The sequence below is a fragment of the Chrysochloris asiatica genome, unplaced genomic scaffold (assembly GCF_000296735.1).
Source record: "Chrysochloris asiatica unplaced genomic scaffold, ChrAsi1.0 scaffold00009, whole genome shotgun sequence".
NCBI classification, from domain to species: Eukaryota; Metazoa; Chordata; class Mammalia; order Afrosoricida; family Chrysochloridae; genus Chrysochloris; species Chrysochloris asiatica.
Genome location: NW_006408527.1, coordinates 36,056,519 through 36,068,447, shown reverse-complemented (window position 1 = coordinate 36,068,447; position 11,929 = coordinate 36,056,519). Strand labels below are relative to the sequence as shown.

The 11,929-nt window shown below is 39.4% G+C and overlaps 1 protein-coding gene and 1 pseudogene across 1 annotated transcript; one reads left to right on the top strand and one right to left on the bottom strand.

Annotated features, from left to right (window-relative positions):
- LOC102828579 overlaps positions 1 to 1,492 on the bottom strand; it is a 68,324-nt pseudogene extending 66,832 nt beyond the window's left edge.
- A 448-nt stretch (positions 1,493 to 1,940) lies between these two features.
- RGS2 (regulator of G-protein signaling 2, 24kDa) lies at positions 1,941 to 5,460 on the top strand. Its single transcript, XM_006834184.1, has 5 exons — positions 1,941 to 2,060; positions 3,095 to 3,196; positions 3,290 to 3,351; positions 4,176 to 4,342; positions 5,209 to 5,460. Exons 1-5 carry the CDS (start codon positions 1,948 to 1,950, stop codon positions 5,401 to 5,403), a joined length of 639 nt encoding a protein of 212 aa, XP_006834247.1. The 5' UTR covers positions 1,941 to 1,947; the 3' UTR covers positions 5,404 to 5,460.
- The last annotated feature ends 6,469 nt before the right edge of the window (positions 5,461 to 11,929 follow it).

Below are 11,929 nucleotides of genomic sequence, written 5' to 3'. Positions count from 1 at the left end.
TATATAATAAATTAGTACGGAATCATCAGAAAGTGAAAAAAGACATAGGAAACATCATAAAAAGTTCTTGTAGAGATGAAAAGCATATGCTTGATAAATTTACATTCTTACATTTCACAAACATATTTTCAAGTTGCTTTTATTTTTTTTTAAAACTGTAATCTAAATTACTTCCCTTTCTATAATAAAGTTGTTGTTGTTGTTGTTGTTATAAAGTACATGATTGTTTTCTTTCATATTAATTGCAGATTTCCCCCAGCAACTTAAAAGTTGGAGATCCAGCTACTGGCAGCCCAACATTAAAATATGGGGACTAGTTCCAACGTTCTTTCAACAGGACTAATACAAACCTGATGGACTGAAAACAAAGTCAGCAGTTCAAACCCACCAGCTACTCACAGGAGGAAGCTGAGGCTACTTGCTCCATAAGGACTCACAGTGTCTGAAATTACATGGCAGTTGGTTTGGTTTTGTTTTTTAATGCAAAGGAAGGATCCCTGGTGGCACAGAGATTAAAACCCTAACAGTCAGAGGTTCCAACCCACCAGCCATTCCATTCCAGGAAGAAAGATGTGCAGTCTACTCTGGTACATATTTACAGCATTGGAAACCATTAGGAGCAGTTCTGCTCTGTCCTATGGGGTTGGTATGAGTTGGAACCCACAGCAGGGGGTTTCAATGCAAAGTTTGGGAGAAAATTTACATCCCAATCAAGAAATATCTTGCTGTAAATCTTACTGTGTAATTAAGATGGGGAAACCGCTTGAATTTCCTCAGTATGGTTCTGGCAGTGTTCTTCTCTGAAATCAAATCATTTTGTAGCTGAAGCAATCTGTCAGTCGTTACTAATCAAGTCACTTTAAAGCTTGCAGGAGATGACAGATGAGTTTTGAAGAATTCACAAATAAACTTATTTAAGCAAATTTAACTTCCGACCCCACCCCACCCTTGCCTACTTTTTACCAGTTACACGCTCTGGTAAATTCTAAGCCAATCAAGAATGACTCACGAAGAAATCGTGTATCCCTGAACTTTAAAACTACTCGAGTGATTCTGGTATTTCGGAGCATTCCATCTGGCAAGTGTTAGTGCTTCTCCCTCAGTCTCAGTGTGTTCCTTTCTCCCTTCCTCCCCCCCACACAATGTAAGATCTAAGATTCCGGTTCTGGAAGCAGAAGTGCCCGGGGACTCCTGAGGATTAACCCTATAGAGCAAGTCAAGAGTCTAAGTGTGAAGGTCAAAATGCAAACCTAATTGCAAAGACTGTCACTTTCTCCTGTTCCTACCCGATTTACGTTCATTCCCCCACACAGTCTTCCTAATGTCCAAGACTCAGACGAAGCAAAGCCTCAGGAAAAGGACCCAGCGAGGTCACTCCCAGCCCCCTCCCCAACCCCTCTCCCTGGGCTCACTTTAAAGACCAGGACTGTAAGCTACTAACGAGTCGCCGGGAGCGGGTGGGAAATCCCTGCCCACTGGAAATACGACGCATTGGTTTACTGCTGGGGAATCACCGCCGCTGTAGGGGATCCAGGGCACGTCAAAGGGGGTGAGGGAAGGACGAGCGCAGCGGCCGGGCCTGTAGTCAGGAGGCCCCTGCACAGGCCTCTACTGCGCCAGCCACACGCTTCACAACTGTTGCGGGCAACAGTTCAGAGGGAAGGTAGGAGCATGACACTGCCTGTTCTTACTCGCGCGGCTGAGTCGTGGTTCCAGAGCGCACGAAGCTGGGGACTGCAGACGTCAGCAGCGCCCTCGCTAGTAAATTATTCCGTGGCGGCGTGGACTGAAGCCAGCTGCTCTCCCCGCCTCTTCCCTGTAGCGGACCAATCATCGCTCTCAGAGGGTGCGGCTGTCGCCGGGAGGCCCTGCCCCGCGCGTCTTTGCCTCTTATAAAAACTGCAGACCTCTCCCTCTCGCTAACAGCTACGGACCGGGAAGAAGATAATGCCAAGTGTCATGTTCCTGGCAGTCCAGCACGAATACTGTGGCCCGATGGACAAGAACGCAGGCAGTTGCCCTAAGAGTGAAGAGAAGCGGGAGAAGATGAAGCGGACCCTGTGAGTACGGCTCCTTACCTCCTATTTTTGCAAATATGAATTTGCAAATACGAATTTGCCCTCCCCGGCTGCTGCAAAAGCGGTAGATTCCGGTCACGGCTTTGAAAAACAGAGAACCTAGGTAGTTACCGTCTCTGCAGGAAAATAGTAATAATCTATATGTGTGCATCTATATTAGGAAAATAAAAGATTTAGGTTGAATCTGTTTTGTTAGTTGAGCAAAAGATGGTCGTGTTGAATTTAGGAATTGAGGAGGAAATTCCTCATATGCAGGAATAGGTCGGTGGCGGATGCACTACGAGAATTGCAGGCTGACTTTTTGTTCTTCTGCATTTGAAATGACATCAGGGAATCCTGCGGTTGAATCCCCAGCTTTCGTGGGTTTATTATGAGTTTTGATCCGCTTTCAGCTTGCTGGTATGGAGATGTTTTTGCTGGTTCGGAATATAAATCCAATCTTGTTAGTTCAAAAGTAGAAGCCACCCCCACTCAGACTGCGTGGGGTAGTTTATGGCTGGTCAGCATTTGCTTAAAATGAGAACTGTAGTTGTGAAGGGGGACGAAGAGTGTGCAAACTCACTGTGTGCAGACCAACTGTGCAAAAACCCCAGCGTGATCCAAATCCACCAGCTGTAAACGTAGAGAGGAAATGAAGATCAGCTTCCTGGAGGTTTCATCAAGTGTGAAATGTCCTGTAGTTAGTTGTAACTAGCCGTGCAGAGAAACTTGCTGTTGCATTGAACAACGTAAACTTAATTCCTGTAAATACTTAAGTGATTTTAGATAGCTATGTTCAAATAATGGATGAAACAAATTGTCTATGCAATACATTATATTAAAAGGAAAAGACATCTCCTCTGGAGAGCTCCTGTTTGATTTTGTGTGGTTTGTAGCTACTGGAAAACTGTGTTTTGGGGGTGAGGGGGAAATGCATTCAGCTGCAATAGTTTCATTAAAAAAAAATGTGTTCAGCTGCAGTAATTTCATTCTCAAACATTGCCACTTAGTCGATCTTCTTTCTTTTAAAAAACAAGATTAAAGGATTGGAAGGCCCGTTTGAGCTACTTCTTACAAAATTCCTCCACACCTGGAAAACCCAAACCTGGCAAGAAAAGCAAACAGCAAACTTTTATCAAGTAAGTTGAAAATCTTTACTTACAAATACTTATTTGCTGAACAAAAAAGGACTTCTGAGGTGTGTAAGCTCACGTGCAAAACTTCTCTTACAGGCCATCTCCTGAAGAAGCACAGCTGTGGTCAGAAACATTTGATGAGCTACTAGCCAGTAAATGTAAGTTAATCTGTTGAATTTGATCCATTTCAAGTGGCTCAGGAGTTTACAAAAGTTATATCAACCCAACAGAAGAGTGGCTGATCTGAAAGGAATTAAACTAAATTCAAAACTACCAGTGGTTCCACGGACGAAAAATGAGGCTTTCTGCGCTCTTAAAGAGTTGCAACCTCTGAAACCCTGTATAGGGTCACTGTGAGTCAGAACCAACTCTATTGCACATAACCACCACCACCACCACCATTGCAGTCACTATGCATAAGACCTGGTGATGCTGTAGGATAAGCACTGGACCACAGGTCAGTTTGAACTACAGAGTCAGTGGTTCCAACTCACCAGTCGCTCCTCGGAAACCCTATACAGAGTCACTATGAGTCACTTAACAACACTTAACATCAACAATGCATAAGACCTCTGTTTCCACTCTCTTTTTTCTCGGTGGTTAATGGTGGAAATTCACTCTAGCTGGAGAAGAACTATTAGCCTAAAATTTAAGTGGCAGTTGCTGTTATTTAAGATTAAGTCAGCTTTTCCATTGCAATGTTTTCAAAAGGCTTAGTTCCCAGAGAATTTATGGCTCCCCTATAAATATTTATTTTTCATTGACAGTAAAGTTAACTTTTCATATTTCTTTAGCAGTGCGCCAAATCAAGCAGCTTGCCTACTGGCATCTTAACTTTTAAATTTTAAAGAGCTAAATTCAGAATTACTAGTTTGAGTGAAATCTAGAAAATAACTGTCATCTAGAAATAATTACAGTGGGGGGGGGGCGGGGGAATACTAGGAAAAAAATCATGCCTGCATACATTTTTGTCTTCTTCCAGATGGTCTTGCTGCATTCAGAGCTTTTTTAAAATCTGAATTCTGTGAAGAAAATATTGAATTCTGGCTGGCCTGTGAAGACTTCAAAAAAACTAAGTCACCCCAAAAGCTGTCTTCAAAAGCAAGGAAAATATATACTGACTTCATAGAAAAGGAAGCTCCAAAAGAGGTAAAATAAATAAATAAATACTTAAAAATATTTCAGCCCATTTTGAGCCCTGGTGTGGCAATGCAGGATAATGTGCTGGACTGCAAGGCAATGGTTCAAACCCACCAGCCACCCCTCAGAAACCCTATACAGGATCACTATGAGTTGGAACCAACTCAATGGCACTTAACAACAAACAACAATAAGTACAAAAATGAAATAAAAAGAATTAAATGATTTCAAATGAAAAGGATAGGGAAGCCACCAAGTGGTAAGAGGATTACACACACACACACTCAGCACGGCCCAACCACAGTTCTAGTTTTCATGTTTTCTGGTGACAGACTGGTAAAGCTAATCACACATTACAGGCAGTCCCTAGATTATGAACTGGTTCCACTCCTAAATTTGATAAATCAGAATAGTTAGGTATGGTAAAGTCAGTCAAATGTTTCCCTTAATATAGTATATATGATACACCTTTCTATGAATGTTATGTGCAGTCAAGTCATTATGTGCGGTTCTGACCCATAGCAACCCTGTTTAGGTTTCTGAGGAGTAGTTGGTGAGCTTGAACCGCCGACCTGCCAGTTCAGATGGCTTTGCAGTCTGACACATTAACCAACAGCACCACACCAGGACTCCTTTCTATGCATACAAACCACAAAATCATTTTTAAGATACTAGTACAATAATGTTTTGAATCACATCACAAAGTAACAACATTTGTTATTATAAATCTTTGTACATACCTCAGTTTTTAATAAGCTTTATGGGGATGGTTTTGTAACCACAGATGTTGATAATCTGCGGAGTGCCTATTTAATATATATTAAATAGATTTTAATGTCTCTAACAATAGTCAGTATTTTTCTCTTTTATTTCAGATAAACATCGACTTTCAAACAAAAACTTTAATTGCCCAAAATATACAAGAAGCTACAAGTGGTTGTTTTACAACGGCCCAGAAAAGGGTATACAGCTTAATGGAGAACAATTCTTATCCCCGCTTCTTGGAGTCAGAATTCTACCAGGACTTGTGTAAAAAGCCACAATTCCCCACAGACCCCCATACTACATGAGATGAAAATAGGAGCCAATAAATGGATTTTTTCTTCCCTAAGCAGAAAGGCTTTGACTGGTCAAGAAACCAAAAGACTAACCTTGAATTCAGCCTGAGTGTTCAGTAAACATCGCTCATAACTATTAATTCAAAGTTGGATAATGACTCAGAAAGCTAGTACCAATCTAGGAGAAGTTTGTATCATGATGCTCCTATCACTGCATTTAGGGCACAGGGAGGAGAGGGAGTCATGGTGTGAACGTGGTGTTTCTCATGCTGAAAAAGCAGGGATGTGACAAGAAAGATATGATGTAATGCTAACGGTCCAGAAGTATTAAATCAGATCTGGGATTATGAGGCCTTAGCTTATTGGCTGTGTATGTCTTTGCCTAAATCAGTCCATGTTACTACATGGTGGTTTTAGTTTTTGTTTTTTTAGACTATGTAACATTAAAATGTTTACTGTATGCAAGGATATTGAAGTTCTAGAGGCTACCAATCATTGTAATGTTGTCTCACTTACACTGAAACAGTCTGTATTTAAATTGTTAGATGGTGTATGAAATAGAATGAGTGCAGTTGTGTTGAAAACTACATGTCCATTATGAGTGCCAAAAACTGTCTTGAAGGCAGCTAAATGTTGATGTTGGTCTTTGAATACTTTCAATAAATTTATTTTGGTAAATAATTTCCTTGGAAACTTGAGTTTAAATGTGGTTGCTTTTGTTTGCTTTATTGGAAATTTAGTAGGTATAAAGAAAATATGTCATTCTTTCTGGTACGTGCACAGATAATATACCTGCCAAATGAGAGTTGATAGTCCTCAGAATTGTGACGTGGGAGTTGAAAGGAAGATAGATTCCTATCACTAATTTTTCAAACCCACTAAGCATTGTATAAATCAAAGGACGTCAGTCATGTCCTTAAAACACTAGAATCAAACTTGGTAATATAATTACAAAGTCAAGCTTGTTAGTGAAAGCAAAAGAGCATTAGCCTAAAACAAGCCCTTTGAGGACTATCTATTAAGAACCAGCTAAATCTGAGATACTTTATAGAGACAAAGAAACTATTCACTCATTTTTCTCAAATGAAGAAAGAAACCAAATATTGGGCAAGTAAGCCTGTTTTGTTTTTGTTGCTGTTCCTTTCCTTTGGTTCCAAGTTCCACTTGGCATGAGCTTTCAAGATACATACCCGAAATTGTTCATTTCTGTGATGATAAGTAAAAATCAGAATTATCCTGGATGTATTGCCTTCATTTGGCCAAAAGAAAATCTGTTTGTTACCTCAGTTAGTAATGAAGACAGAAATGTACTTTTTTTTTTTTTCCAGACTTACTGTTCTTTTTCCTAGTTGAGAAAAAGGATGCCATGATTCTGTGTTTTGTTTTTAATTGGCTGGTTTTTCAAAAAAAATAAAAGGAATATCCTTTTATTCTTCAGTAAACTGTTTTACCAGTTTCTATGATTTTGGAGTCCATAGGTGCTGCAGATGGTGTTGTATATGTTCGGACTCTAACCAGAAGGTTGGAGGCTGAATCCACCAGAGATGCCTCAAAAGAGAGGCTTGGCAATCTGATTTCTTAAGAAAACTCAGCCCTTGAAAATCCTATAGAGCACATTTCTTTAACACACATGCCACATTGCCTTGAGTTAAACTCCATGCCAACTGGTTACTGGTATTACGGTTTTATTTTAAAAAAAAAGGAGGGGGAAATCTCTGGGTGCAAGTGATGACTTCACTTACAGATTTGTGACTTTGGGGGTCTTGGTGTCGTGTAGTAAGATAAGCACTCAACTGCCAACTGCAAGGTCTGTGATTCAAACCTACCAGCCACTTTTTGGAAACCCTATACAGAATCAGTGAGTTGAAACCAGCTCTGTGCCTTTAGCACATTCCCTGGCTCCACTTGCTATAGTATTCCTCCTGTCCCATTACTTTCCCTGAGATTCTCACACAAATAAGAGGTGTTGGATATTGAGAAGTACTTTTTAAAATGCTTTATTTCCATTCTGCCAACATTTAAGAATTGAATGCTAATAGTTTAAACACTGTTTTCATTGTAATTACACTATCTTTTACCTTAAAGTCAACCAGACTTTCTGGCACCAACACGCACAAGGTTTATGGGACTTTGCTTTATCCATTTGTGTAACACCAACAACTAGAATAATACAGACTAGATGCTCTATCATTATTGGTTGAATAAGTTCCAAAGAGTCATTCAGTATTTCCTTGGAGAATACATACATCAAGTCTGCATAATCCAAATATTTAGCCAAGCTAGGAATCCAGTAGACATGCTATATATTCAGTTTGTAAGTAAGTCTTGTGTAATTTACCTCAAATATATTTATTCACCATTCTCAATCACCACGTTGATGAAAAATACCATCATCTGATGCCTGATCAGCTTCAGTAAACTGTTATCTCATATTCACTCTTCTGTCTAGTGTGCTTCCTACAAAACATATCTTGTTTTCTTTTACTTATAAACTCTTGATCGTTTTCCTGAACAATTAAAATAAAGGCAGTATCCCCAATGGGACCTACCACCTGCATGGTTTGATTCCTCCTCCTCTCATTTTATTTCCACCATGTTTCTCCTGGTTAGCCACGCTGACCTATTTCAATTCTCTTGTAGATGTCATTCCCTCTAACCACATAGAACCTTTGTACAGAATAGTCCTGGAATGCAATTTTAACTCTTACCAATAGTAACTGAGTACAATTGCCACTTTCTCAGGAAAGTCTCCCCTGACCTCCTTTCCTAGGTCAGATCCCATTTAGATATTCTCATAGTACCATGGATTTATAAACTATAACAATAGTGTAACAAATTCATGTTACTCTCTTCCTCCACTAAGTTTGATAACTGTCTTCCCCTACTAAATTGTGGATATCATTATTTAAGAACCTTGTGCCTTTTTCTGTTCAACACTAAATCTCAAACCCTAGCAGAGTGCCTCAGTAGCCCTGGAAGTGTAGTGGATTATGAACTGGGCTGCTAACATGCAAGGCCAGCAGTTTGAATCTACCAGTTGCTCTGAGTTAAAAAGATGATGCTTTCTGGTCTCATAAGATTTACAGTCTCTGAAACCCTATATAGTGCCGCTGTGAGTCGGAACCAACTCAATGGCTCACAACCACCACCAGGAGAATGCCTACCATAAACTGAGACCTGCATAAATATTTGCTGAATGAATGAATATTAAAACACCTGGTGAACAAATCTTGGGGAAACAAGTTATCTACCAATGCCTAAGAAATTAAAGATTAGAGTGTCAAAAGTTCCATTAGTTCAAATATCAGAAAATATTTGCAGAGCTTTGTCCTTTGGCAAAAAAGAAAATCTCCTATTAGACACATTCTCTGACTTATGACCTTTAATAAAAGTAGAAGCCAGATTATTGCAGCAGAAACACAAAAAGAGGCTTGACTTTTTCAAGACTACTAAAAGTGCAGACTCTTTTCAGGTTGTATTTTCCAATGTTCTCTAGTGTGGAACAAACTGAAATAGATTAAAGATTAGAAGCAACATGCCTCCACAAATATACATCATGTAATGTTCCAGTTCCTAAAATGTCATAGACAGAATCTACAGTAATTATTGTACTCCATTTGTTATAAGACTATTCTATTTTTTGTATTTTAAACCCAGGAAATTTTCAAAATACGGCATTTCTATACCGTCCTATTGGGGGAAAAAAAAGGAATAAGATATGTTATCTATCATGTGAGCACTAACCAAACCCTACCCACTGCTATTGAGTAGATGCTGACTCATATCAACCTATAGAACGAAGTAGAACTTCCCAATAGGGTTTCCAAGCTGAAAATCTCTACTGAAGCAGACTGCCACTTCTTTCTCCTGCTGGACGACTGGTGGATTAGAATCACTGATCTTTTGGTTGGCAGCCAAGTGCTTACCAACTGCACCACCAAGTCTCCTTCTTTGTTTTGCTTTGCTTTTCAATAGTGTTATTGTATCCTGTGTGGCAGTAAGTCTCCCTTTGTGGGGTTGAACAGTCAGGATCAGCATTGGTTGTGAATTTTTCTGTCATACGACACATTATTGATCTGTATCAATGGAGTGTGTTGTACATTTGAGTAAATTGTAAATAGGACCTTGTGATGCCTACACTGTGCCAGGCACTATACTATTTTTAAGTTTATTTTCTGATTTGAGCCCAAATGGTAGCTAAAGAGTTATCCTGGCTAGATGAAAATGCTTTGACGTATACAGAGATTTCAGAGGTTTAGCTTTTCATAATTTTAGAAAACCACTTTTTTTGTCACTGGCAAGCAGCTGGGGTTTATCTAATGTTCAGAATCCAAACTAAAGTATAACTTGGGATTGTTTGAGGTGATAACAAACAAAGAAAGAAGCTTCTCCTGCGGCCCTGGAAGGATAAACATAGAAATCACCAGAAAGAGGAAAAAGTGCATTCTATTCTAAGAAAATAGCATCAAATAACAGTCTGATGGGAACCATTTTTGTCCTATGATCCAGTATGACCAGACCACATAATATGGGAGCAACAAAGCAAGAGCAGGACAAGGTGCTAGGGGGCCCTGAGTGCTAAGGCATGGAATTTTATTCCGAGTCAATTGGAAATCAGTCCCACCTGAAATTTACCAGAATAACTTTAGTAGATCAGTTAGGATATTGCAACAATGGCACAAATGAGAAATACATCATGCCTAAAACAGGATGGTATCACCAAATAATTGAGTGTAATTTAACAGCAAATAGTACATCATCTATTCTATGCATAACACTGATCTAAGCCATACAAAGAAAAAATATTAAAATGTGTAAGAGATATTCCCTACCCTCAAAACAAAGCAATTTAGTATCTGATGGAATACTAATGCACAAAGTGGGCTATATAACTGGCAGTTAAATATCACAAATACATTTTGCTGGAATGAATCAAAAAGCAGTTAAAGTATCATTTTCAATGGGATTAAAAGAATGGGTAGTGAGCCCACAGACAAGGACATAGCTATGGAGGGCTAGAGCTGAGAGCAAAGTGTCCAGTTGATATGAAGTGAGGACACACAAGAATGTCCAAACTCGTAGATAGTACTCATTTGACCTAACTTTGATGGCTTGATGATCAGAACTCTACTTAGAGGAAGATAAAATTTTTTTTTATAAAGGAAATAATTGTAAATTGCTACTCTTTGATGAATGTGACCTATACTTACCGATGTAGTAGCTCAAAATACCAACTGAGAGGGAATGAGTCTTCACATCAAGTATCAATCCTATCTTCTCTGTCTACAGGGTTAATAGGGATGGGCAACTTAGACATTGGCTAGCTAAAATGGTGAGAAGGGTGCTATAAAGGCACAAAATGACTGGCTTACAAGTTTTCAAAAGGGAATTTAGTTTCAGAGTGTGCAGGGGAAGCAGAATCTCCACTGAACAGTTTTCATCTTCTCTAGACGGGTCTGGTGAAAGGAGATGAGGATAAGATTCTTATGATTCAATAGTAATTGTTATAATGACTAATTGCCACTGTCACCATTGTAAAGGTAGAAATTTGGTAACACAAAGTGGGAAGTAGTTCATCTTAAAGTCCAGGGACAGAGGACCCTAGGACCATCAAGGGAGAAGAGCACAAGCAGAATGTGGGACCCTATCCAGAGAAGCAGCAACACTAGAGATGGAGGCAGAGATGAGGACATGGAGAAATAGAGTAGCTGAGGACTCTAGACTCATGGAAAGAGAAAGACTGTGTGTTTGCAGAATATGCCCTTTGATTATTTAAATGATTATACATTCCTGAGTGTTTTTTGTGTACATCCACTACCCCTTCCCACCCCACGCCCCCCACACACAAAAACAGAGGGAATAGAAGCAAATACAGTTGAATGATGATGCATGGAAAAGATTGTAATCATTGCAATGAAACAATGAATGTAAAACTAACGTTCTCCCATGTGAACTATCACTCAATTCACAATAAAAACTTAAATAAATAAAAGAATGAGTAGGATTTGATAGAGATGTAGGCTGAGGAACAGTCTAAACAAAGGGGAAAAGCAGGATTATATTTTGCATTTACTTTGTTTCATTGTTGTTGTTGTTATCGTTAAGTGCCATTAAATTGGCTCCAGCCTATAGCGACCCTCTATGGGATTTCTGAGAAGCAGCTAGCTAGTTAAACCACAGACCTTGCAGTTCAAACTGACATAGAAGTCCAGCGCACTAACCCACAGTGCCACACCAGGACAGTGGGCAGATATATTTGGTAAGGAGTTATATTGAAAAGGTATTTCACTGATTCATTTTCTGACAAATGTTTATAAAGGAATTCTCTGGGCAAGGAGTTCCTGGTGGTGCAAACAGTTGATGTGTTGGGCTGCTAACTGGAAGTTGAGGTGTTTCACATCCACACAGAAGTGACTTGAAGAAAAGCCTTGTGATCTACTTTTGAAACATCAGTCAAATTTTCATGGGCACATTTCTACTCTGACACATGTAGGATCATCATAAATTAGAATCAAGTAGACTTCAACTGATTTTTTTT

Coding starts and splice junctions, on each gene's coding strand:
- RGS2 (XM_006834184.1), top strand. CDS start 1,948: ATGCCAAGTGTCATGTTCCTGGCAGTCCAGCACGAATACTGTGGCCCG. Junction 3,352..4,175: donor TGAGCTACTAGCCAGTAAAT/GTAAGTTAATCT, acceptor GTCTTCTTCCAG/ATGGTCTTGCTGCATTCAGA. Junction 4,343..5,208: donor AAAAGGAAGCTCCAAAAGAG/GTAAAATAAATA, acceptor CTTTTATTTCAG/ATAAACATCGACTTTCAAAC.